This window comes from Dermacentor albipictus, chromosome 1 (genome assembly GCF_038994185.2).
Source record: "Dermacentor albipictus isolate Rhodes 1998 colony chromosome 1, USDA_Dalb.pri_finalv2, whole genome shotgun sequence".
NCBI lineage: Eukaryota > Metazoa > Arthropoda > Arachnida > Ixodida > Ixodidae > Dermacentor > Dermacentor albipictus.
In genome coordinates this window covers 492435517-492463209 of record NC_091821.1, presented here as the reverse complement: position 1 = coordinate 492463209, position 27693 = coordinate 492435517, and the positions used below count along the sequence as shown (strand labels likewise).

The 27693-nt window shown below is 46.5% G+C and overlaps 1 protein-coding gene across 1 annotated transcript in view; it reads right to left on the bottom strand.

The window, feature by feature from the left end:
• Positions 1-27693, bottom strand: part of LOC139054877 (uncharacterized) — a 178081-nt gene that overhangs the window by 17251 nt on the left and 133137 nt on the right. The window contains exon 19 of the mRNA XM_070532559.1: positions 18112-18219. Within this exon, the coding sequence (XP_070388660.1) occupies positions 18112-18219 (108 nt within the window). The remainder of the gene's footprint in view (positions 1-18111; positions 18220-27693) is intronic.

Genomic DNA, 27693 nt, shown 5'->3' with positions numbered 1-27693 from the left:
TTGTTTTGTCCCTCTAGATATAAGGAGTCACATTGATGATTGTTATATTTCTATGGCACCATTTTCTGCCACGTAGCCGCTGGTTTCGAGTGTACGGTTTTTGTAGCCATTTTCGTCACTTTAATGGTCCCACAAGATCTGTGTTAGCGCCGCGATAGACTTTTTGTACTAGAATAGATCAGATGGCCGAAACTAATAGCTGGGAATATTGCTGTTCTAGCACTTGTCTAAAAGCCTAAAATCCCCTGTGTATGTTTTGTTTGCTTCTCTATTGTTTCCTTGCTCTCCTCAAGATCAAGTTTCCTGTAATATGGAGTATATTGTCTGCAGGCAGATAGACCAGCTCACCGAAGGCGGCATATTAAGGACTGCATCTCATAGCGCTATTATGAGATATGTTGTACGACATTGCTCCTTGTAGACAACACTTCTACCCTCCTGAGAATACCGGGTACATGCTTAAACAGGGTATTTCAACTAACTTTAGCCGGAGTTTAAAAATATGTCGATGAACTCTAAGACGACGCGACCAAATACATGTTGCTCTATTTTGTATGCAATGTTGTGTCATGCTATTTTTTGTATTTTTCCTAATCAGATCATTGGTCAAGATTAATTAACTTCTGAAGCAACAAAGCTAGGCAAAAAAACTCCAATTAGAAAGTTGCAGAGCGGTTTGCAAAACGTCTGATTAGACAGTTTCTAACTTTATATCTATTAGGTATTAGTGTTTTTCAGCTTACTGCAGATACCCGCTAAATACAAAAAAATCCACCACGTGACATGCCTGCTTGCGCGTCGTGATTGCACTGTTCCCAAGCGTTCCGCACACAAACGAACATAGAATTTAGCCGGGTGTGCTACCACTTCGTCTGCTCATCGCTATCATGAACCGCCGCGAGGGAAGCACATCGCTGGCGTATATCGCACAGCCAACGCCTTCGTCACTGCCCTGTCACCTTTTAAGCGGCAGCACGCCTTGCTAGATGATATGTTCGTGGAGTGGAGGCTATGCGTTCCATTATGGCATGTTAAGAAGGCATGAAACGTAAATGTTCATAACTAAGCCTGGTTGTATAACACATTCTAACTTTGTAGCTGCATTTCAATCTTGGAATGCTCTGCAGTTCGGTGTTTTACGCATGGTTCAGCTACGTTCGACAACCGGCTTTGTAGTAGTGTGCTGCATATTTATTGCATCTACGAAAAAAATAATTCGATGCGTTGTTTGTGCTGAAATTAAGCACGGGGGTGGTATTTATGATTATGATTCTCTCTTGCACCGCGTTATAAAAGTAATTGACTGGTCTGGTAACAAAAGGTAAAAACCAATGTTGTGCACTGCCAAGCTGCATATGAGGGCTCACTTGTCCATTCCAGCTTTCTGTCGTCAAGTTCCACATAAAAATTCCCGTAGTGCATCAGTAAGTAAGAGGTCAAGATCAATTTTGATACCAGTAGGTAACAGAAGCGAGAGATCGAGCGTCCTCCCTAGCTAACGATCGGTCGTGCAGAGATTTGCACGGATTTTTTTTTTTTTCAGTCAACCGAACTTGTCAAACGTAGTTCAAACAAGCCTGGCCGTAAAGACCGATTGTGGTGATTTAATGCTAAGATCGCTTATGGTGATTTAGGCACGAACAACCAAGTGATTTAGACGAAATATTGTTCGTTCAACGAGCAGATAATTATGCACTCGAGTGCATTTCTTGGTGATCTAGGGAGCGATTTCTTTCAGATACTGTTTAAAAGAAACTTGATATGTATGTGGTAATTCGTAATTTAGACGCGCGTATGACAAGAATGGTTTCTGACGGTCGTTTGGTGCATCACTGAGAAATGTAGATCGCACGGCCTAAATACTTAATTGCAAAAAATAGCAGGTAATAAATTTTTCATTAGGGTTCGCATTACATTAAAGTTCCAGCAACTGAAACAAATTATTGCGTTTTCAAGTAATTTTGTTAAGATTGTGCTTTTTTAATTCTAGGCACATTTTGAAGATGCAAGTTCTGAACAGAACAGGCTGGATGGATTAAAAAAGCTGAGACCGGATGCTGTCCCAACTCTGTTTCCCTATCGTGGTAAGTACATATGTAAAATCTATTTTGGAAGAGAAAAAATGTTCCATTTCGCTTCGACATTCATCTGTCTAATTTATGTTTGCAAAAAAGCACATCTGAACTCGTTAGCCCAATTTCACGGTGTTGTCTGATTCATATTTTATTTTTTTTGAAATCGAAGCACCTGAAAAGGTTCATAATATGCTCTGGGTGGTGCGTTCCATTTAAGAAAACTGCTAAAATTTTCCTTGTAATTTTTACTCTGCAAAGCGAAAATGGATATATAAGCTGTTTCCTTTATGGGCAAACATTTCATTGTTGTGATGCTTCCGTCTTTAATTTTTTCTTTCAGCTACTCGAAAACACCGGAAGTCCCCAAAGAAGCACATTTGTGCCTTTACATCTGCAAATTCGTCTCGCACCAAACACGTTTGCACATCTGGAGACGTTCCACAGCTGCCTCTACATCCTGGTGACGTAAAGATTCCTGACCAAAATGCTCAGACCGAGAGTCCTCTCGACAAGGCAGCGAATGGTGCAGACAACACTGGCGAGTTGAAGTGTCATCGTGCGTCAGCAGCGATCTCTCCACCCAATTTGCCTCCCAACAATTTATCAAGTGACACAGACGGCACTCCTCAGTCCAGCCGTGATAGTGTGTGAGCAGCCATTAGGCCACATCTCCGTCCCCACATTGTAGCAAATGACGCAGACAGCACTGCTTTTCCACAAGGTCAAACAACCACGCCAGCTGCCTTTATGTTTGGAGGTGGCGCAACTCCAACATAGTTGATGTTGCGCCGAGAAAATGCTGAGCTGCGAAAAAAATAGCGGCCTAAAAAGGAAGTGTAAAAATTGGTTACGACTGCATGAACAAGCCAGGTCAAAAGTACGGAGTATTAACAAGAAAATGAAGTTAGCTCAGCAAGAAGTAAATGCGTCAAAATAACCAACATTTCTTGCTGCAGATCAAAGAAAGGCTCCGGCAACAAAAACCGGGAATCGCAAGTGGTCGCAGAAGACTATACAAATAGCTCTCGAAATCAAGGATGCATGCGGGACGACAGGCTATGAATTTCTCTGGTCTTTGACATATCCGCTGCCTTCAAACAGGACCTTGATTCGAAGAATGCAGAACATTCGTTTTCTGCCTGGCATCCTCACTGAGGTGCTGGTAGTTTTAAAACGCAAGGCGGTAACAATGGAAGACATCGAGAAGGACTGTGTGCTTTTCATGGACGAAATGGAGATCAGCCAGGACTTCCAACATGATTCCTCCCTCGGTTGTCTTTTCGGAGGTACGACTTTACAGGAATCAACTGCGATTGTCGCCAACCATGCCCTTGTGTTTGTGGTTGGGGGTTTAAACACAAGATGGAAGCAAGTCATCGCTTACCACTTCGCTGGTCGTTCAACTTACGGAAGGATTTTGAAGGAGCTAGTGTTTCATTTAATTGAGCTCTGCTTGGAGGTTTCTTTGAGAGTGCTTGTTGTGACAAGTGACATGGGAGAGCGAACAGGGCAGTGTGGCGCCTCCTTGGACTCTTATACCCCTGACACACGGGCAAAACTAAAGTCCTTTCCAGTAAACCCTTTTTGCTACTCTGAAGGACCCTTTGCAGAAAGGAGTTGCGCTGATGACACACGGCACCGCACTGAACTTCTTTAGGTAGTTCCTCAGACGAACGCCGCAAAAAAAAAAAAATAGCGCTGGCTGTTAAAGCCGCAAAAGAGAAAACATTCTTAAAAAGCTGCGTATTTAATTACACTTAGCTACTGTAGAGCCTAAAAATATATATATTTTTTTCATTGTTTATGACTAATAATGCTTATAGTCGTTCATTTCATTCGGTTTTGCGTTGTTAGCGGCCATTTAACTTGGTCCAGCAACTATGTGCAGCCGGTGTTTTGCTGTGCGTGCTGTTCATTCTGGTGATGCCCACGTTTCTGTCGTCCTTTTTCACGTCTTTGTCGTCCCTTCCTTTGTGCGCGCAGGCGTAAGGCGTTTTATTCAATATGTTATTCCAACAACTGTGGTTTATTCTGGGTATTTCCTCGGGGCGCTGATTGTGCAGTCTCCATCTCACGACGTGAGCACACCACATGCGCGCAGCAAACGACGACGACACTGCCGGAATTCAACATGGCGGCACCAGGGACGTTATGCGAGCGTTTGAGAGTATAGCTAGAGGAAATCTTCACTATTCGACAAATTGTATTACCGGTAACAATTAAAACATTTTCGCAAGGTAAAAAAAAAATACCTATGGGCACCGTAGTTGTGTGGCAGGTTTTCTTCTATTGACGAGTTGTGCACGCTGTGTGCGAGAGTAACTCCTTTTCCGCTCGAAAAGTAGTTGCGCGATCTCCTTTCCCGAAAAGGAACTTTGCCGTAAAGGAGATACTCCTTTGTCGTGTGTCACTGCACTTGAACGCCTTTCCGGTAGATGTCCCCTTACCTAAAGGACTTTAGTGTGCCCGTGTGTCAGGGGCATTAAGTCACCGACATTCAGAAACTGTCTGCTCAGTTGAACACCCCCACTTGGATGGCAGGGAGCTATATTTCTTGGCCAATCCTGCTCGCGTTTTGAAATATATTCGTCGTCAGCTTCTTCTTGCAGGCAGTTTTACCATGACGGTAGAGACAGCAAAGGAGCATGGCACCCTATGAACAACTGTTGGCAATGAACATGTTAAAGCTGTTCTCGAATATGGTAGCAGCAAGGATCTGAAAATCGCTAATAAACTGTCGGACTTTCACGTCAGCAACGAACATTTCACAAAAATGAAAGTAAACACCGCAGTGCATATATTCCACGAAGCACCTCCTGCCATTCAGTATTTAATCAAGCAAAACGTCTTGAAGCCACAAGCAGAAGAAACTGCATGGTTTTTTGACCTTGTGACTAAGTGGTACACTTTGATGTTATCACGACACCCCATCATCGCTTTAAGCCATTTTGATCTCGTAAAGCAGAAGGAAGCAGTTAGAACCTTGGAGCTTGCATGTGCCACGTTCAGTCGAATGAACATGGGAGTGATTGCACATTGGAAGCCATCTCAAGCATCTCTTGGTGTCGACAACTGTTGTACTGTGCCTGTTGGAGGAGCTCCTGGCGAAGCACGGATAGTTGTACCTCCTTACTGCTAGGTTAATCCAGGATTGCCTTGAAAATGGTTTCTCAGTAGTGAGGCTCAATAAACGTGTACAAAGTGCGTACGACGTGAAATGCGCATTGAAGGCCATTTGTGTTAGCCAGTTTTTGCATACACCCAAGTCTTCTAGCTACAACGTTTACGACAGTAGTAATTTGGCTGACCTCCTTGATCCAAGCCAGAAGCTGGCAGAAGACCCCAGTCGGCAGTCTGAAGAGTTGGGGAACCTGTTTGTGATTGATCTGTCGACTGCGGAGTGTGACATCATAGCTTGCGTGGGTGGTTTTCTTCTCAAGTCTATTATGAAGTCTATGTACAGCTGCACGAGCTTTGAATAACTATTAATTGACAGTACTTTTGTCGAATACAGCAGCCTCATTCACCTGAACGAATATCTCAATAATTCTGGAAACATTATTCAGCCAAGCCAAGTTGTAATGAGTATTTTGATAGATTGTGAAGAGTACTTCGAAACTTTTGCAGGAATGGATGAAGTCATGAAGCTCAAGAAACCACTTTCTAGCATTTTGATTGCCCTGCAGAAGTCTGTAAAAATGCACTTAGGATGTTGCGACTTGCACAAGCCTAAGGTAGAGACGATGCTTCTCGAAAATAAGTAATAACAAGGCTGAATATCTACCTTCGGCAACAGCATGCACAACGGCTAAATGGGGCATCCAGAAAAACCTGTGCTTCCGCAAACTTGGAATACCTCTGCAGTCAGCTTAGACTTCAGAGTAGTGCTGAAGTTCTCACCAAAATTTTTTATGCGAATACACCTGCAGGGCATAAGTACGAGAAGCTGTGTGTTGACTAGTTGTGGACTGTGCGTTTGTTACGAACTCTACGCAACTTGCGCAATTGCGCAATACCGCAAGTTGATGATCAAGGGAAATTGCTGCCTTCTCTGCGTAATATTACATAGGTGTGTGTTCAAAATAATTATACAATATCTTCCTGTTAAACTTTCTTTTCGCTGTTCATCACAGCCTGCAAGAGGTACCCCCCCCCCAAAAAAAAAATTAAAAAAAAATGGCATGCTTTCGTTCAAATCATGCCTTTTGTTAACTTGATTTTTGCTGTCATAGCTGAGTGCAGGCTGCTCACGACATGTTTTTGTTCTGTACATTATTTTACCATGTGATGTAATTTTCCGTGTTTTGCTTCGGGTAATTTTCTTATGTGGGTTGATTTCTCCAATATTTCTGTTCATATATGTGTCCCTGCTCAAAGTACTACTGGTGCAGGTATTATCATATTGATTGCTTTCCGGCTATGATCAATGTAGCAAAGAGTATTCTTGTCCAGCTGCTTTGTCGTAAAATGGTTATTTCTGCTTTGCTTGCATCAGCATTGTGCGCTTGGGTAGCCCATTTTGGCTTCAATTTGTCTCCTAGCCGCTGTGTTTTGAGGACATTTTTTTTTCAGTGCATGCATTTAAAAAAGTCACAAATGATCAATGTTACTTTATGCTGCCTTACAGGATTGGGTAAAGTGCTGTTTGAAATCTGATACTACTGTTCATAATAGGGACATATGTTTGTATGCTTGTTGGATTTCCCATGTCATCCTGTCATTCGTCGGGCGTGTTTTTACATGCAAGGCAAGCAATGCAATAAAGTAAGTTGGCGTGAATTGTGTGTGTCTTCACCCACTAAAATGCGGGTAAATAAAAGGGCGCTCCACAGCCCACTCGGCTGTGAAGCCATAGATGCGCTATATTGTGTCGCAACAGAAACCTAGATAGCTCTCAATAAATGCATGGCTACATATTAAATTGACACATTGGGCACGTTCACTTCGCCAGTTTGTGTAGAGTGCTTCATGAGATTGACTCGGAGGGTAGTGCAATTGTGATCTAGCTTGCATGCACAATTTTTCTTATTTCGAGAATGGTACTGCTGTGGCGATATTCTTTATCTTTAAGCATTCATCGCGGGGCACCCCCGCAAAATCTCTCCGTGACTCCTTTTATCTGCACAAAAATGCGTAATTGGCGAAGTTGACAGATTTAATCGTTATAGTAGCGCAAATGTAGAATACTGTTAGCGTTATACAATCTATTAGGAACAACTTATATATATGGTAACATAAACTAAGAATCAACTAACGAAATCACTAAGGTCTATTCAATCCAACGCCCTCACGCGATTAACTAAAAAACAGAAAGGAATCATTTTTTGTGTTAAAAATGGCATCGAAGAACGGTGAGATAAAAGCCAGACGCGTTACTTCAATGCCACCATGGAAAAGTAATTTTGGTGAAACAGTGAAGCGGCGTAAGAGTGCTTACCCATTAGTAGGTAATGCTCAGATATGTTTCTGTCGGTCGCACGAGCTCATCTGGGAAAGAATAATTACGCCTTAGCAACATTCTGAATACCAGGAAGGACACAACACCGGATTTGCGCCACATCGAGCTCTATAATGAACATGAAACTGCGCGTGCTCGCGCGCTTCTTCGAATAGCCTTTACCAAAGACGTAAATGCAGCAGTAAACGATCGATCCTGCGATCTCGATCGTGTTCAGCAGGAGGACGCCTTTGAAAAGCTGCTTTGTTGATATTCCCTAAACGCGCGTACTTCTCAAAGCAGGCTGGGCATATGCTGGCGACCAAGATGGCGGCCCGTCATGTTTGGCAGCCGCCACAGCCGCCATTAGGCAACCTTGGAGCCAGCTGTCACCGCCCTAAGTCACGGAGGAAGGAAACTAAGGAGAGGCCCTGGCGTCACTCTTTGTGAAGCTAAAGTGAAGCCGGAAGTTGGCGTTGCTCATGGCGTTGCTCCGCCTATTGGGCGAGCTCTCCTCTCTTGTTTGCATTTCTCGCGAAACCACACCGCGCTGCGCGCAACCGTGCTGCTCGGACCCGCGCGCTCCACAGCAATACTAAGCAATCGTTAGCACGTTAGCATGATTCCGCGAAAGAGGGCAACATTTCCCGCGAATATTCCTTCTTCCGTAGCCATTGCCGTGGCGCGGTACATTGCGTACAGCGTTGCATGCGCATTCATTTCACGAACTTTAGTTCCTCCTGTCCCACCTGGCCACAGCAACATCCGGGAGAGCACGGTCCAGATAACGCAGCGCAACAAAACACGGAGACCAACGCAAACCTGCGCGCACGGAGCATTTGCCACGGATCGAAACCTACGGAGCTGCACGTGTGAGCGCACAGAACAGTAACAAAGCCGCCATTGTGGCCCGAAAGGCGGGTCCACTACAGCAAAGAAATAAAAAAAACAGCAAAACAAAGGAGAACCTACTACGTAATTTCCTCCACACTTTTCTCCTAGCGCGCGGAGGGGGTAGGACCTCTCCTTAGTTTCCTTCCTCCATGACCCTAAGTACAGTGTACTACAACGTTTTGGGTAGTGCATAGAGTTTCTAAATAAATACCCTAGAGGGAAATGTGGCGCTAGTGTCTATGGGGGTTCTCATGAGCGTTGCCTCAACCTACATGGGAATGATGGGAAGTACAGGCTTCGGATTGACTTCGGTCTTTAGACTAGTGGCGTTTGCTTCTGGCGCAGTAAACAAAGCTATACTCAAATATTATCGCGTAAAATCTAATTCTATTTCTGCAGTATGTTATGTAATGTACAACACGCCACCTAAACTTTGTATGAATTTGAGATGGAAGCATGGTTCACTATGGTTTGTCACCATGACACACCAGGGTATCCATACTTGTGCGATTCTGTTCCCAATTTAACGCCAAAGAATAATTATTTATTCATTTTTGCAACAGCAAAACAACCGTGCATGTACTTATATAAAAATACTCACCAAGTATTTCTGGAAATAAAAATGTTGTATTGTGACAAAGCGTTGCGCCCTTGAGCGGAATGCTAAAAGTGTCGTCTGCTACGACGCCTGCTCGCTGCAAACGCGAGACTTTTCTCGCAGACGACAGGCACTTGCGAACTCTCTTGCTCTTTCGAAAAGGTTGCGTCGGCTGTCACGATTGCTGAACGTCTTCAAGTACTTTTAAGCACATCTGCTGCAGTGCTAGCTAGGACGCTAGTGGCCTCCTACGAGTATGCTTCATCATATTTTATATTGGCGTACCGCTTCCGAAGCGTTACAGCGTGGCTTTGCGGGTACCCATTGTGCGACACTAGACTACAGCTCGGAAGCAGCTATCTTTCCTACCACAAGTAAGTTTGTGTTCTCAAAGTCCTAAAACACGCATTTCAATGAGCACATAAACGAGCACATAATGAAGCCCTCAATAATATTTGATTTTCAAGCCACTAGAAGTACAATTGTATATGTCTTGTATCAGTAGTGCCTTCTTTGTCCTATTCTGAAGTTTCATAAAGAACGTAACGCTGCAGTGTCAACCTAGCACACTTAACCAACCAAGGTCCAAACGCTCAAAACATGTTCTTTCAACGTTTATGATGCCGCCGCCTTCTCGTCACGGCTTCGACGCCACACCGCGACACAAGCATCGTCCCAGTCGCTGGCCCAGCGCGCTATCGCCACTCCGAGCAACATAACAAAGGCAGAGAGCTTTGCGTTGCACTGTCCCACTGCAGGTTATAGCAATTGCGCTTGGAGCGAAACCAAAACTGCCAAAAAAATACTTGTAGACTAGTTCGCCAGTCAATAGAATGCCGATCCGAAGCCTGTACTTCCCATCATTCCCATGATGGTTGAACGATCGCAGCGCCAGATTTGCCTCTAGGTATACTAATATGAAACTCTATGGGGTAGTGGAAAGAGCGCGCGGCGCGGCATACGAGAGAGCTGTTGCCATTTCTGTTAACCGCCGCGCGTGGCGCTGGCGTCTAAAAACCGAGGAGATCGGCGTCGCAGGTGGCCGCAGGAGCACGTGTAGGTTGCTGTCAATTCGGTTGTGCACGCACGCTGTTTCTGCTTCATTTACAGCGTTTCTGATACCTTATACTTTCTTGCATTGCGTCGTACGCTCAAGCAGTGGTTCGCATGCAGTCATGGAGAAGAAAACCAAAAGACCGGACACGCACTGCTACGCGCCAGGTTGTAAGACCGGGTACCCTGGATTTCGTGACTTCAATGGACGGACATTGTCGTTGTTTAAAGCCCCCAAAGACGAAGCCCAACGAAAGCAGTGGGAGAGGAATTTGCACTGCAGCGACAAGCCACTCTCGGAAACGTCGGCGGTATGCGAAAGACATTTCGAAGCGCCGTTCATCATGCGGGATTATGTGCACACTATCGACGATAAAGAGGTGAGGATCCCTCGTGGCAAACCTGCACTGACCGCTGATGCGGTCCCAACCTTGCTGCCCGACTTGCCGGCCTACCTTTCCAAGCAAATTCAACAAAAACGACGAGAGAGAAAGCGTCCAGCTGCCTGTGCTGTGGCGCCGACCAAGAAAGTGCGCTTGTCGCGGCGTGACCTACACGATTCCTGTCATCACGACACCAACGTGCAAGACGAGAGCGTGAGCCCGAATATGAACGAGCCTAGTGAGCCTGCTTCAATGCAGAAAATCGCTGACAAACTCAGCCTTCCGAGCTCATGGACAAGACTTAATGTGCCCGATTTTGATGGAGTTGTGTGCGCTACAACAACCGTGATCAGAGATCCATTTCTTGTCGCGCACGAGAAGCTGCTGGTGTTTACTTCAGACGACGGGAAACGGGTCTTCGCTCGCCCTTATTTTCATGGGAAAGAAGCGAAAGAAGTTGAAATCAAGTCCATGCTAGAAGCTCGAGATGTTCTTCACGAAACAGACATTGCCATTGTTTGCAAAGTAGCGATGGACCGACAGCAGTACACCAGCGACTACGCTGAACACCTTACAGACCGGCTGAAGGCTTCTGTGCTCCTCGTACAAGATAGTGTGTTCAGCAAGTCCTGTACAGGGACTGTTACTGACAAAGGTAAGCAGCTAGATTGGGTGGTCGAGATAATATAGGCTGCAATGAAATTATTTTTAATCAGCAAGGAAGATCGTTGTAAAAACAATGTACATTAACGGAAGCTTATCATGCCGAAATTATACTTTTTTGCTGTACTTTTATACATTATACTTTTATGATTACTTTTAATTATACTTTTTATGATCATATTTTTGGTTTTAAGGTTACTTTTAGCTAATGCGCCTGTTAATTACACCACCAAAGGCCTGCATTACCACTCATTTACAGAAACTGCATTGTAGCAAAGAGCACATAGTGCTAAGATTTTGTAAGCAGCATCTTTCAAACCCTATGCTTTTAATTACAGGTACTGCCTGTCTGGCATGTCGCTACCTCGGGAAAGGACTCCAGGCAAGACGATTCCGAGTAAAAACGCAGAAACTAGTGAAAAAAAACCTTCGAAATTTGCTGAAGTTTTCCCGGCAAAAGACAAAGCGCCTTCTCTCACGTCTTTGCCGCTGCGGCAGCATATTCGCAGAATGCAGGACCAGAACAGTGGCATTACTGAAGAAGTTTTCAAAACAAAAATAGAAAGCCTGCCACCTAAGCAAAAGCATGCAGCCCATCACATTTTTGCATCAGCAAAGCGTTAAAGCATGAAAGGTATGGTTTACTCGAAGGAGTGGATGCTGGAATGCATCATTATGAAAATGGAAGGGCCAAAGCTGTATGAACATATGCGCAAGCAGCAGATCCTTGTTCTACCATCAAAAGTCACCCTACGCAATTACACTAGGGAATACAGGTCAGGATTTGGATTCAGCAGAAAGGTTTTCAGTGTGCTAAAGGAGAAGACGAGCTCAATCGATGTCTTCAAGAAACATGGAGGACTCTTGGTCGACGAAATGAAACTTTCAGAGAACCTTTCTGTGATGCCTGGTGGCCACATTGATGGGTTCGTTGATTTGGGCGCTTTTACCCCAGACAGTGACAAACTTGTAGTGTGTGACCACGGGATGGTAATTGTCTCTGTGCCTTTTGCTGGCAGTTGGACACAAATTATTGCCGTGTTTGCTACACACAGCAATGTGAAAGGAAACCTGCTAGCAAAAATCATGACAGAGGTTGTAATCCTTGTTGAGCCAGCAGGCCTATTTCTTGATTTTATTATTAGCGATGGCGCTGCATGGAATAGGAGGATGTGGGTGCTCATGGGCATTCGGGCAACTCCAACTTTCACTAGGAACAAGGTGCAGCATCCAGTGGATCCCAGCCGCTCACTCCATTTTGTGTCCGACTTCCCTCATCTGGTAAAATGCCTTAGGAATGGACTCCTGAAGTCGAGCTTCAACACGCCAGCAGGCCAGGTATTAGCAGCTTTCCATTTTGTTCTTTCCCTAAAGGCTCGGAGCAAGCAGCATTGAGCCATATGTGTAGTCATGTGGATAGTATTTGTCAATAAAAATATATCTTTTATGTGTATTACAGGTGTCGCTTCGGCCTGTGCGAGAAGCCTTGAAGCTCGATGGAACTAATGTTACTCTTCAAGCTATGCCCGGGATCAGAAGCTGCCACGCCAACCTGAATAATTTTGAAAAAAATGAGGGTAAGTTAAGCATTTCAGCTGTTCGGCGATACTGTCCTCAATGGCCTCCGGCTCTACAAGACCGAGCTTGAAGCAAGCTGGGGAAGCCTAGGACCAGTGCTCACATTTTTTGGGTAAGCCCTTTTCTCGATGAACTTGTTTTCTAAACAAGAAAGCCATTTTTGGTCGACTGTAACCAAAGAGAATACAGTGCCTGTTTAGTATAACAACAAATTATTACCTTCAGTATTTTAAAGATGTTTTTTATCATACATTTGTACTGCAGAATGATTCGGGACTTGATAGAAATTATGACGTCCCGTTTCCCTGCCAAAGTCCTGCGGCCTGGATCTGTTGTTGAGGACCAGTTGCTGTCTTTCCTGGCCTACCTCACAGAGTGGGAACTTCATGGTGGGGGACAAGGGGGCTTCCTGTCCACATCTACAGCAGTGGGGCTTCGAGTTACTGAGTCCAGTGTTTTATCCATACTTGATTATTTATCAAAACATGTTGGCTACAAGTATATAATGACATCGAAGCTGAGTCAAGACCCCGTCGAAAACCTCTTTGGGATCGTAAGACATTCATCGGGGTGCAACAGTAATCCCACACCGCAACAGTTCCTAATAACTGTTAGCTGCTTAAGCTTCTACAGGCTAGCCAAGTCTGTGTCAAATGGGAATGCGGAGCCAGGTGTACTGACGTCCCTCCTAAAGCCATGCGGAGTAGGCCCTAGTAAGCAGAGCAAGCAGGACCTCATTGAACGGTTGATTGAAGATGGCAACCTAACTGGTGCAGAGCAACGCATAAAAGATCTCAGTAATGTTCCAGATCATGGCCCATGCGTTGTTGCAAAAAGTGATGCAAGGCTAGTTTTTTACATCTGTGAATATGTAGCAAGGAAGTTTGTTCTCAAAACAAACTGTGAAGAGTGCCACACATTGCTTCTTACAAGCAAGGAGAGTGTAGAGTTGCTGGGTGCTGCTGACTACATGAGGCTGAAGGACAAAGGTGGTCTCCTGTACCCTCATCGTCGCCTGTTCCGGTTCATCTGTGAACTGGAAGACCTCTTCACTAGTTGTTTCAGCTTACATGAGCTTCATCATGACAGTGTCATGGACATTGTTAATCTGATAAATAAAAAAGCAGCGAGAAAGCGTTGGGTGTGTCAATCATTCCGAGTCGCTGACAGTACAAATGGTAGCCTTCTATGTGAACACACGTCTACACTTCTTTGTAAGGGCTCTTAATCGCGCCAGGTGCCAGAAACGGGAAACCGCTACCTACCTAAAGCTAAGCCGCTGCACATGAGCGTGTCTGCTTGTTTTTTGGAACCTTATTTCGTTACTTTATACTTTCATGTGAACAGTTTTCAAACACCAGCTTTGAGCAAATTGTATTGTGAATATACGTGCTCCACTTGTCTTGAACAAACAATTTTAAATAAACATTTGGTGTGTAAAAGTGTTTTTTTCTTCAATTCTGACTTTATCTGCATCAGTACTAAATAAAATGGCAGCTTCATCCTGTGTGTTTGAGAAAGAAGACAATCACAACACCAGAGGAGAAGTCAGCGACCCCAGGGACCGGATACTAAAAAACAAAAAAAAAACGCGCACTACACCTGGCATTGACCTTAGGTCAGTAACATATAATAGCTGCAGTTAACATTGGCGCAATTCCGATGTTTTCACTTCATTACTGGCGATGCTGTCTGCTAGTGTCGCAGAGGTGAGCGCCTGTGATAAGCGAACTGGCGCGAGTGCGAAAAGCCCAGAACGTGCTGTTCGCCTCTCGCAGGAGCTGCTCGTACTAACCCGCGAGTAAAATGACAGACGTAACCGTTCAGCGCAAATCCTGACTCTTTATTGAAGTAAACGCGGAGATTCACGCATTTCAGGCCTTGCGCCGTCTGCTCAGCTGAGGTAATCTGACGAAAACTTAGTCCCGCTGAAGTCATAGTACTTCGAATTCGCTCAGAAGCAAATAAGAACGTTTGCACCGGAAGTACTACGCATACATGCGGCAGTGATAAAAGAAAACTTCCGTGCTTGCTGCTGCCTGGCTACTGTCGGTTTCTTGCTGGTGCTCGGTTAGGCGCCGCTAGCGCCACCTGGTAGTGTTAACATAGAGTGCCTCACGCGCTGACCGCTGCTCATTCCACTACTCAAAGTATTCTAGTACACTGTACCCTAAGAGACGGAGCCGCGCGACATGTAGGCTCCCTACGGACGTGTACGGACGTGTGGTCGTGAGCGCCATCTGTTCGTTATTCAAGGTGGCTTCCTGTGCCTTCCGCCTGATTCACTTGCTGCGAATTCCCCCCCCCCCCCGCCTTCCTCCTGGCCCCCTATTTGCCCTTGCCGTCTTTCATTAGTAGCTCTTTCATCGTTCGCAGTGTTCGTTCACCCGGTGACGTCGAGTGAGGAGGAAGCATGCCGACACTCAACGCAGCAACGAGTGCCTAAGAGCTAAGCTCTAAAACTTCGCAACCTCCGGTTTCATCAAATATTCTTTCTATTCTTGGTGTTGGGAAAAGTAATAGATCCGTTCGTGATTCAGGATTCGGTAGTCGGTACAGCGCCTCCGAGATACATCTTTTTTTCAGAGCCAGTGTAATGGGTGAGGCGAACGTGGACAATGATAACCGTAATACTCGAGTGAAATATTGTGGATCAGGCTTTTCAACCAAAGTTGCTACTAATGTAGCGCTTTCTCTCGATGTGTTAATATCTTTCAGCTTGAAACAAAATCAAAATTCAGTGCTGCTGGCCGATAGTTGTCTAAACGGACAAGTTCGAGGAATTTCCTACAGACGTCGTCTTCGCACTTAACAAAGCGATCCGCGATACTCAGGGCAGCGCGCTTATCTTCGGCCATAGTCACTTCATTGTTCCAATTAATGTTTAACTTCGAGGTCGTCCTATCTGGTTTGGAAAGCAAAAGTTTAGAGTTGCATAATTTTACTACGAGGGTGTCCATATCAGCGTCCTGGCTTTGACAAGAGACACTCGCTTTCGCCTCTTCGTCATAAATTTGTCTAATTCCATCAATGCTTCGTACTTGCACCGGCCTCCTTCCAATGATTACTTCCCACCAACACTTCATATATAACAGACACGGATGAACTACTGTTTACCAATGTGTGAATACCTTCACCATTATCTTCAGTTTAATGTAAAAAATGTAAAGATCCGTTAGAAAAAGAGTTTTAACTGTTTTTCGTCTGGTGGGACTAGGTACCCCCTTTTATTAACTTTTTCGTTTCACTGCTTCTAAACGAGAAGCGACAGGGTGTCGGTCATCACTGGCACAGGACATTATCTTGACGGACCCCTTTCTTCCATGCCATTTGTCGCGGTCGCGTGAGCTCCATGGTACCTTTAGGGGAGCATAACCCGGACAAGGCAGATTTTGTGTAGTTGAATCAAGGAGATGTTTCTGAAACTGCCTAGTATTTCTTCCACAGTTTCAAGCGATTTCACTTGCATCTGTCTCTGGAGTTCCTTGGCAAGCCATGACTAATAAGCGTCACCGTATCAGCCTTGAGAAGTTGTGTGTTCGCAATCTGAAGAAGCCACCACTTTCCATAAGAAGACTCTCGGGAATTTGTACAAGTTTGTCAGTCCCACTTTTCAAATTTCTTTTCGTCGAAAGATACCAGGAAGGTCCTTGCCTACACATCCAATCTGTCCGTCTTGTGTACAGCGAAATAGAGCTCGTACCACTTTTAAAAGGGCCCGGTCAGAAAGAGACGCATGCTCGTGATGTGCTCATCGGCCTCCTGTCTTGAGTGTGTTCTCGCATGCATGCTTGGAGAACTTTGCGCAAGTTTGTAGGCTTCAGCTTTCGCCATCGAATGTATAAGGCTTTACCATCTCCTTATTGGGTCTTTGGTAGGATTGGATTATGGCAAGAAGGTTCTCGACCTGCATGCTGCTGCGACGAGGGAGCAATTATAGGAGGGACGAGTCAACGAAGGAGCCTTCATTGCTTGGGGAAACGCTTGCATGCGTTTGCATAAGTAGAATCACGGTGTATTCTCGAAACTTGGAGTGCTTCAACCTCAGCTTCACTGCTATTTGAAAGTCAAGCTGCTGCAGCGTCTTCCAGACCTTTCGAGAGATGAATTCGCACAGTTGGGGAGTCGTTATGCTTTCGAGCAAATCAGACTTGGTGTCTTCATCCAACTCACACCTTGAGAAAGATGGCTCATCACGTGAACTTCGGGATACAGTCAGCGTTATTCACATAGTTGCGGTCTGAATCCTGTCACAGACTGCGCCAGTGGAACATTTCAAGCTTGACAGCAGCAGAACCTTGCTTTATTCTTCTTCTACGACTGGCATCCCCAGCCAAAGCAGTTCTTTATCTTCTATCGTACTTTGGGTCAATACATAACTGAGAATAAAGGCCAAAAGTGCCACACGTAGTGCTGAAGTACAAGTTCCTTTTTTCGGACTACTATTCCGGGTTGTGGAAAATGCGAAACAATAACTTTCGCTCTAGAATCACACCGGAGCAGCAAGTAACGCTGATTCATCATCTGTATTAAAAGCAACCAATACCAAAACTGATGCCTTATTTTGCCGCATAATTTGGCGCAGTAACATATGTTCTGGAGCTCCGCCTCTGTAGCTTTGCATTCACTATGACAGAAAGTTGTCCCTGAGTATAGTCTCATGATTCTGTCCTAATAGACATGGCTTAAATACTCACTGGCTTCAACCAGTTATGACATGTGAACTTAAGCGATTATCTAATACGAAGTTCTGGATGATGTGCGCAGCAAATTTGATGACCGAAACCTCCGAGTTTACAAAAGAATAACAAAAAATATAGATAAGAACGCAAAGGGCCTGCGGAGGAACGCAAGCAAGGCCCGGTGCTTTCGATGCGCAAAATCTGAAACTGCCTAGCGCTTCTGTGATAACCTTGCATTACTAACTACAACATTATTAAAGCTTACAGGAAATTTTGAGGTTTTACGCCCCAAAATAGGAATGTGATTATGAGGTACGCCACCGTACGCCAACGGGACTGCGTATTAACTTATACCACCTCTGGGTTTTTAACGCGCACTCCAATGTAAGTGCCCCACGAGCGTTTTTGCATTTCACCTCTACAAAAATGTGGCCGCAACGGTCCGGATTTAACCCACCACCTTGTGCTTACGAACGAAATGTAATACCCACTAAGATACCGCCACGGATGTTTAATGTTCTCATTTGTCGCAAAAATTCTAATGTTTGCAAGACGTACATTCTTGAACAACAAAAAAATAAATTCATACGTGCTCTAGATCCTCTCCTTTCATTACACAGAGACAGTCATCCCTGCGACTAAATTTTTTACGCCATATGACAGACGTTATTATATGCTGAAAGGCTTCGACAATGAGCCAGCATAAAGGATGAGACGAATGCACAGAAAGCTTATTCTCCGTACGCACCTCAATGAGAAACAAGTAGAACAGGTGCACTCCCTTGTATCGGCCAAATCCCCTCTCCGTGAAACCCTTGTCACTCTTACTGATCTTCGCTTTGATTATTGCATACATCTGTGGACGCCAAAGAATACAAAAATTTGTTTTTCGCGCGGCTCTTCATGAACTAAATATTCGGTCAAACTCATCTTGGCTCACGTTGAAAACAATACGCTAGCTGTAGACAGTTGCTGAGACTGCACAGACATCACATTATGAAGTCCAATTTCTAGCAGAGAAGCACAGAAGCAAAATGCGGCCAGGTTAGCTTAAATTCGGCAGATAAATATTATTTAAGCACACTGAAGCAAGCGACTCGAAAGACAACAAAGGGGCCGACAGGTGGAGTAGCACACGTAGGGTAAAGGTTATAAACAGGGATAACGAGTTTCAGGAAGACTGGCCATAGTTTCGTGAGGAGTACCTATCTTAGTCAAAGGTAACTTCATCATCCTCGGCAGGTTAGTTTCAACGGGTTAGCAGAGTGACGTCACGTGCGGTCGTTGCCAGTGGCGGCTGGCTGTAAAGGGAGAGACTGAAAAAAAGAATGAGCGCTGTCGTTTGACGTCTCTAGGCACTGTTTCTAATACGAGGGGGCGAAGGGGAGAGAATGGGAAAGGGACAGAAAAAAAAGCACAAGGACATTGGGGGTGGGGGGTGTAGGGGGACGAGAGCTTAGGGAGCCTTCCGAGGTGTCGTAGGCGGCTTGCGTTTGTGGTTTTAGAAGAACCGGTCAGCCGGTCAGTGTGGATGTAACAACAGGAAATGTGTTGAAGAAATATACTTTAGCAGGATGTTCTTGCTGGCTAGTTTGCCCATACCTGAAGGAAGCTTAAAACCGCGGGTGAAAGCGAGGACAAGGGGAAGGAATACACAATACACCACCGCGATCGTGGCGTATTGTGGTTTCCTTCCCCTTGTCCTCGCTTTTGCGCGTGGTTTTAAGCTTCCTTCAAGTATGAACTAAAAGAACTCGAGTAGTGTAGCAGCAATAGGTCGGTTAATTTTGAAGGCATTAAGACGGCGACAGGGAATCTGGGGAAAATGGATATGGTGGTTGGAAGGCAGCAGCTTGGTCTTTCAAGGGACGTTACCCTCAGTAGTTTGGCGTAGGCGTCGCAACAGCGGTAGAAATTGGCGTCACCCTATGTAGTCGAGGCACCGGAAAAGGTTTGAATGTGTCGGTGTTCGCCTTTAAAACTAAGATAAAGAAACAATAAATATATATTATATATACGAGAAGGAAATAAAAGGTCATGAGCTATTACGCTCTGTCAAGGTGGATGACCAGCGAAGCTATGCAGCAAACGACAAAGGCGACACAGAATTTTGAATAAAGGTATGCCTACACATTTATTTTCATACATCCACGCTCATTCGTGTTTTCAATTCGCGATATAATCAGGCAAATCATTTGAGACTGAAATTACCGCGCCGACTGGCAGCGGGCCAGTGCCGTCAGTGGCGTTCACAGAGGATGGGGCATTATGGTAATGCTGGCATGATGAGCGGCATCGCAGCCAGCCGTGAAAGCAGGCGACGACGAAGGCGCGAGCAGTGGCACAAACGCGAAGGGAAGTATGGCAACGCTGGCATGATAAGCGGCAACGGAGCTAGCTGTGGAAGATGACGACGATGAGCGGCCGAACAGTGGCACGAGCCCTTGGTGAGAATGATAGCTTTTGCTTGCGCACATGAAAATTTCGTGGTACCCTAGCCATAATCAGCTTCGCTGTACAAAAAAAAAAGGGAAACAAATAGGAGGGTAACAGCAGAAAAAAAAGAGGGGGATGTGTATCTGGGAAAAGAACTCGTATGGTTGACATATGCCCAAGAGCGTGGAAGAAAATAATGAGCTGAATATTAGGGGAGCGGCAGTTGGGAACTGGAAATGGAAGAATAAATGAGGTTGACAGTCCAGGTTAGCTGGTGGCTAATGTGTTTTGCGCCTCTCTTAATTATATGAGTGTTTCAGGTTCAAGTTATAGCGTTTAGAAATTACAAGTTGCCACGTGCCAAACTGATCCCCGTCGGGTGTAAACATTCAAACTTGTGCATGACTTATGATTCTGCATAGTTCTTTTGGCGAGGTGAACGGAAACTTGTTTGTAGTATACAGAGCCTTGCTTTATCGAATGTTCATTGAAGTGGCTGACTACTGCTTCTGGTAAATTCGGGTTTTTATCTGCGTGATGGACGTTGAGTCTTACATGAATTTGTTGTCCAGTCTCAACTATGTATTGTTTGTTACAAGTGGCAAGTTCTAGACAGCACAGGACGTTGCTTGACGTGCAGGTAAAGCTCGTGTGTGTGTGTGTAGTGACTTTTGAAGGAGAGGAAGAGAGAAGTGCAGAGCCGTAACTGTCTCTCAGAGGAGGACACCTCAACAGCACTGCACAGGGAAAGGGGAGTGAGAGAAAAAGATCAGGGAAAGAAGGAAAAGAAGGCGGAATAAAAATAACAAGAAGGGTGAAGAAGCAGTGCGGGGCTTACAGCCGCGCTCTCAGCTGCGTGTCACAGCAAAAGCCAAGTAGGGCAGGAAGCACTCTCTTGACAATGGAAGGGTGGGCTGCCGGAAAGAGAGCCCACCCTTCCATTGTCAAGAAAGTTACCTTTTGAAGGTAATCCTACACTATACTTTTTACTGTAGTAGTAGATTGAATATGTTTGCATGTAGAGCACCTGGGGCGGCCACAGAGACCGGATGTTGCGTTCGTCTTTGTCCTATTTGATGCAAAACAAGGAGCTTCTAAAGGTGCAGACTAACGCTGCTGCCTTCCAACAACCCTATCCATTTCCCCCAGACTCCGTGTCGCCATGTTATCACCTTCAAAATTACCTGACGCATTGCTGCTACGCTACTCAAGCAATTCTTTCAGCTCAGGCATTATTCTTACTTACACAGTGACCGGCGGACCACCTGTTCTAAAATCAAAAATGCATGCCGCCTACATCTCTAAAGGCTTCCTAACCTCTCGCTCGCCCCCCCCCCCCCCCCTCCCCGCTGTCCTTCTTCTTTTCAGCCTCCACCCCACTCTCCCGCTCTTGTTTTCTCATCTTAGAAACCACGCCTAAAGACGTCAAACGACGGCGCTAATTTTCTTTTCAGTCTCTACCTTTACAGCCAACGACAACGATCGCACGTGACGTCACTCTATTAACCCACCAAACTAACCTGCCGAGGATGAAGAGGTCGCCTTTGACGAAACTAGGTATTCCTAACGAAACGCTATAGCCTGTGTTTGCCAGGTACCTTATGCCTGTTTGTAATCTTTATACCGCAAGTGACACCCATAGCCACATGGGCTAGACTTTCATAGCATGGAAAAGAGGTACAGTAAACCACAAAAGTTTACAGACCACGGAATCTCAGAAAACGTTCAATTTCCGAGAAGCCTATAAAAGAACTAAGTAAAAGCAAGCATTCAGTTTCTTCACAGGTACTGGTAGATACTACAAATGCGAATACTAGGCTTCGTTGTGAGGCTGTGCTGATGCTAAGCTTTCTCGCATATATCAAATTCCGTAAAATTTTTTGGTTGACTGTACCTATTTGGACTTGTTCGTGTAAAGTAATGCTACATCAGCTATGGATCCTTTATTTCGTATATATATTTTTTACGCATACATGGTGGTAGCGCTGGACAGCATAATTTGAGCATTCTGTATTGCGTGAAGCGTAACGCTCCTTTGTTCTTCGCAGAGTACGAAGCTTAGAAGCAAGAAAACAAAGTTCCCGCGTCATTATATTGTTACGTGTAGAAAGACACAGACGGAAGAGGCTATTTAAAGGCTATTTACACTAATTTACGCTGGACTGGAGCCAGAGCGCCAGGCCGACATTCGCTCGCGCCAAGGGCACCGAGCCAATTCATCATCGTTCTCGCGGCGGCTCGTTTCTTGAGCATAGCTCGATGATATCGTACTACTACTACCCGATGCGAGCGAGGATCGGGAGATGCAACTAGCGCTCCTCGACCAAGCACGGCGGACCGCTCAAGCCAGTGGGGCCCTGGACTAGGGGCTCCACCCACTCGCTTTCTGCATTTTTTTCTTTTAAATAAACGTTTTGATATATATATATATATATATATATATATATATATATATATATATATATATATATATATATATATATATATATATATATATATATATATACTACCCCCCTAATACTTTCCTCCCCCCCCCACGGCGGCAAAAGCACCGTCACGGTGCTGTTAAATACCCAAGGTGCGTGGAGAGTTGTAGGGCTTGAGTCGGGCAACGTGGACAATGTCACTTGTTGTCACAGCGGAGGATGTAGTGGGCGTGGCTAGAACGATTTCATAGGTGACATCGGTCACTTTGCGGAGCACGCGATATGGGCCTGTGTAACCAGAAAGCAGTTTTTCACATAGGCCGACTTTACGCTATGGTGACCAAAGCAACACGATGGCGCCGGGCACAAAATGGACATCACAGTGACGGAGGTCGTAGCGTTGTTTCTGCTTGTCTTGAGATACTTGTAGACGAGTGTGCGCAAGTTGGCGAGCACCGTCAGCAAGGGCGATTGCATCACGGACATAATCGCTAGTTGAAGCTGTGGCGCACGGAAGCAGTGTCCAGTGGTAGCGTCGGTTCGCGGCCATACAAGAGGTGAAACGGGGAAAAGCCAACAGTTTCGAGACGGGAAGAGTTGTAATCAAAGGTAATGTAAGGTATAGCCAGGTCCCAGTCACGTTGGTCGTCTGAAACGTATTTGGATAGCATGTCTGTAAGGGTGTGGTTCAAACGCTCAGTGAGGCCAACTTCTTAACCAACACAACAGGTGACGCCCAGGGACTCGATGAAGGCTCAATGATGTTTTATCTAGCATTTGTTCACATCATATTGAATTACTCGGCGTGCCGACGCAGAAACTCGATACGGTCATCGGTGAATAGGTGCAGCATCGCCAGTAAGAATCCGATGCTTGACCGCGAGCGTCAGGCCTAAAGCGCGATCGTCAAAGTCGAAAATATCGTGGTGGGACGATAATACTTCGCAAAGGTCTTCAGCTTGCGTAGAGGACAGATGCGTCGCAACCATTTTCTTTATGTTGGGATCGGCACCCGAGGCTGGCGCGAGGGGCATGCGAAGCTCGCGAGGACCACTGGTCGATAACGCTGCCACGTATTGGTCGCCGAGAAAATCAATGGTGGGAAGGCAAATACCTTGCGGTAGAAGTTGCTTTGCCAATCCAAAGTTACAGACAGGCATGCGAGTGCGGTTCGCAGTAATAGTAAGTACACTGTGAGGCACGGTGAGGTCATACTGCATTGGGATGTCGGGCAGAGGAGTGACGAGGTACTCGCCATGAGGAACTGGTGGGAAAAACAAAAGTTCAATGTAGGCTATGGGCTTTGGCGGCAGGTGAAGAAAGCCGGTGGAGAGTAAGCGGCAGTGGGGTGAGTCAGAAGGTTCTGCGAGCATCGGCAACTCAAGGCGAAGGGTACTGGAAGAGCAGTAAATAAGAGTAGAATGTGCGGAGAGAAAATCGACGCCGAGAATGAGGTCGTGGGGGCAATGAGCAATTACGGTGAAGTGGACAGGAGTGTGGTGACCGGCGATGCTGACGCGTGCCGTACACATGCCGATGATAGGCACAGTACCGCCATCCGCAACGCGGACGACGCGTGCCGATGCTGGGGTGAGGAGCTTGTTCAGTCGTCGTCGGAAGGCAGCCCTCATAACAGAAATATGTGCTCCTGTATCGATGAGTGCCGTGACAGGATAGCCGTGAACGTCAACGTCAAGAAGGTTTCGGTTAGTAGGTAACGTCAGCAGAGGATTTCAGGGCAGGGTCGAAAAAGCAGCGTCACCTCCAGAAGCTGCAGTGCCTAGTTTTCCGGCTGGGTCCGGGAGGCGATAGGCGGCGAAGAGAAGCGGCGGGGTTGGGGTGAACGAGACTGATGGCGTCGAGGTGAGGGCGAGCGGCTGTAGCGAAGGTTCGGAGCAGTGGCATCAGCGGCAGTGGGTTCATGGTGGGTGGCATAGGGAACAGAAGGTCCAAAGGTGCGGGAATAAGTGGCGGCGTATGTTCGAGGAAATGGTGGCCGTCGGTTGCGGCAGTGACGGGCGACGTGGCCGATGCGACAGCAGTGGAAGTAGATCGGCCTGTCATCAGGGGTACGCCATTCGGACGGGTTGCGGCGAGATGCGGCAGAAAAAGACTGCCGCGGACGAGGAGGGCCGTTAGAGAACTGGAGAACGCTGGGTCGAGAAGTGGAACAGACGGACTTCAGACCCATATTCTCAAATTGCTGTCTGACGACGGCCTGAATCTTCGCAATGGTGGTTGCTGGCGGATCGGGAGGCGTTGTGGGGAAAGCTGGCAAACAGGCGGCCTCGAGTTCGCGGCGAACAATACGGGTGAGGTCGTCACAGGTGGTGGTCGGTCGACCCTCACAAGTCGACGTAGCAGTAGCGTTGGGTAGCCGCGCAATGTGGTGTGAGATACGGCGGCTCTTAGGTTGTTCAAGGCGACGGCATTCTTTTATATTGGCGTGGATAGTCGAGACTTTGCCGAAAACAAGCAAATTGAAAGCGTCGTCGGCGATGCCTTTTAGCACATGTGCCACTTTATCTGCTTCGGACATATTATCGTCGGCTTTGCGGCATAGAGCCAGGACGTCGAGGATGTAGGAAACGTAGGCTCTGTAGCCGACTGAACACGAGACGCAAGAGCCTTTCTCGTGGAAGTCTTGCGCCCAATGGGGTCGCCGAACAGTTCCCGTAGCTTTTCTTTGAAACTGTCCCAACTTGTTATTTCGTCGTCATGCGTTTGATACAACACGCGTGGGGTGCCGCCGAGATAAAAGATGACATTGGTGAGCATAATGGTTGGTTTCCACCTGTTATTAGCACTGGCGTGTTCATAGAGCTTGATCCAGTCGTCGACATCCTGTCCCTCCAGGCCAGAGAACACACCTGGGTCACGATGTGGGGCAACTGTGACGATTGGAGCAGTCGGACAAGCCGAAGCCGTTGCAGAGGCGGGCTCGTAATCGGGAGGCATGGTGACAAGCGCGGTGTGCCGACCACTTCGGAGTTCCATGGTGAGGACGCGGATCGCTGACATCCACCAGAATGTTACGTGTGGAAAGACACAGACGGAAGAGGCTATTTACACTAATTTACACTGGACTGGAGCCAGAGCACCAGGCCGACATTCACTTGCGCCAAAGGCACCGAGCCACTTCATCATCGTTCTCGCGGCGGCTCGTCTCTTGAGCATAGCTCGATGATATCGTAATAATATTGTTACGGAAGGATGAAAGAAGAGAGAGGAAGAAGATCGCGAGAGGCTGGCTGCTGCGTGTTGGTGGTCAGCCATCTTAACTACTCTGACTCATCTTGCATGTATATTGTAAATAGATTCTTTCTGTACTATCAACACCCCCGTAACATATTAGTAGGAGGTGCGTGGTACCACTCCTGGAAACGGAGCTCCGCAGTGGACCTCGCTTCGCCGTCCACACCGTGCAAGACGGTGAGCACGCAGGATTAATGTCGTTACCGCCTCCAACGTCACCGTTGCCAGCTACGTCGCTGTCACCTTCGGTAGTGGTTGTGCAACCCAAGGATCCTGGAAATTTCTGCGGGACCGATGGCGCCGACGTTGAAGAGTGGGTGGCCACGTACGAACGTGTGAGTGGAATCAACAGATGCGACCCTACGCTTATGCTAGCTGACCTGTTGTTCTACCTAAGAGGCACGGCAAAGGTGTGGTACGAAAACCACGAAGAGGAGCTAACCAGCTGGGAACTGTGCAAAGAGAAGTGGACAGAGTTGTTTGGCAAACCAGCTGGCCGTAAAATTGCCGCAAAGTTGGAACTGGCCTCCAGTGCCCGGTCCCCCAAGAACTGCATTGTCTTGTACATCCAGGGCGTGCTGGAACTTTGTAGTAAAACCGATCACGACATGACAGAAGCTGAAAAGGTCAGACACGTGCTTAAGGGAATTGCTGACGACGCGTTTAATCTGCTCATGTGCAAGAGCTACTCTACAGTTGACGCAATCATTAAAGAGTGCAGACGATTCGAGCAAGCCAAAAGCCGACGCGTCCTATAACCATTCGCCAGATTTCCCAACACTACCGCAAAGTCGACGTGTGAAGATCAAGCCGCACAGCAGCATGCGCCGCCATCAGAGGACCTGGTGCGAATCGTTCGACTTGACCCGGATGCGATGGCACCCGCTGCTCGCTGTTCGCGTAGCCCTGATGCTACTACTTGTTCGGTTCCCCTCGTACAAGCTATTGTTCGCCAGGCATATGAAAACATTTATTTACATTCTGTGTGTGCGTCCTCAATCCCAGAGCTAACGAGCGCCCTTCCACTATTTTCGCTCCACCCCAACACTTCTCTCCGTGTTATCGCAACCCGACTGAGTGGAGAATTGCGGACGACAAGTCGATATGTTTCACTTGTCGCCACATTGGTCATGTCGCCCAATACTGTCGCAACTCGTGGCCCTCAACACCTCACACGCCGCCCAACCTGAGCCGTTTTTATGGAAATGCCCGCAATGATTCACCCAACGCTGAGCCTAACAGGGCCTACAATTCTGCTTGGAACACATGGTACACTCGCTCACCATCGCCGCGCGGACACCAGTTCGTTCACCGCAACCACGTCGCCTTTCGTTCCTTGCGGCTTTTGGCCGCAGCCTTTCGGAAAACAAAGAAACGCAGCCCTCGGCGGTGGTGCTGCATTGTTTACTACTGCAGCAAATCATCTGTGTGTGCCCACAAGGAGAAGTGTAATTCATATTAACATAGACGGCGCACCTGTCCAAGCGCTGTTCGACACTGTAGCCCACGTATCTGTGATGAGTGCTAGCCTACGTAGACGTTTATAGAAGACCCTCACCGCAGCAGCTGCCCGAGTGCTTCGCGTGGCCGACAGCGGCGTGCTGGTTGTTCTTGGAATGTGTACTGCGCGTTTAATTATAGCCGCTGCTCTACTTCCGTTCTCTTTGCTGTGATCGACAACTGCCCTCGCGACGTTATCTTTGGATTTGACTATTTATCCACTCATTCTGCTCTCATAGACGTGCTTTTGAACCGGAACGTTGCTGTTCCGCATACGCTGGTCATGCCTACCATGCGCCGAGACGCGCTTCACCCGCAGGCGGTCCTGTTACGGAAAGATGAAAGAAAAGATAGGAAGAAGATCGCGATACGCTGGCTTCTGCGTGCTGTTGGTGGTCAGCCATCTTAGCTACCCTGACTCATTTTGTATATATACTGTAGATACAGTCTTGCTATACTCCCAACATCCCGTGACATATTATTTGTTGACAATTTTTTTTTGTTTGGCAGTGATTTCATTTCCGCGTGGTTATATTGCTGGCCTCAGTACATTAATTCGGATTAATTTCTTTAGGCACCTCAAATATGTTCGCTTGCACCTTTTCGACCCTTAATTCGTACTGCGTCTTCTAGCGCCTGTGAACCCACCTGATGATTTTTGCTGGTTTCCTAATCCACTTATGGGGTGAGTGGCTTAACAGAAGCAATATACA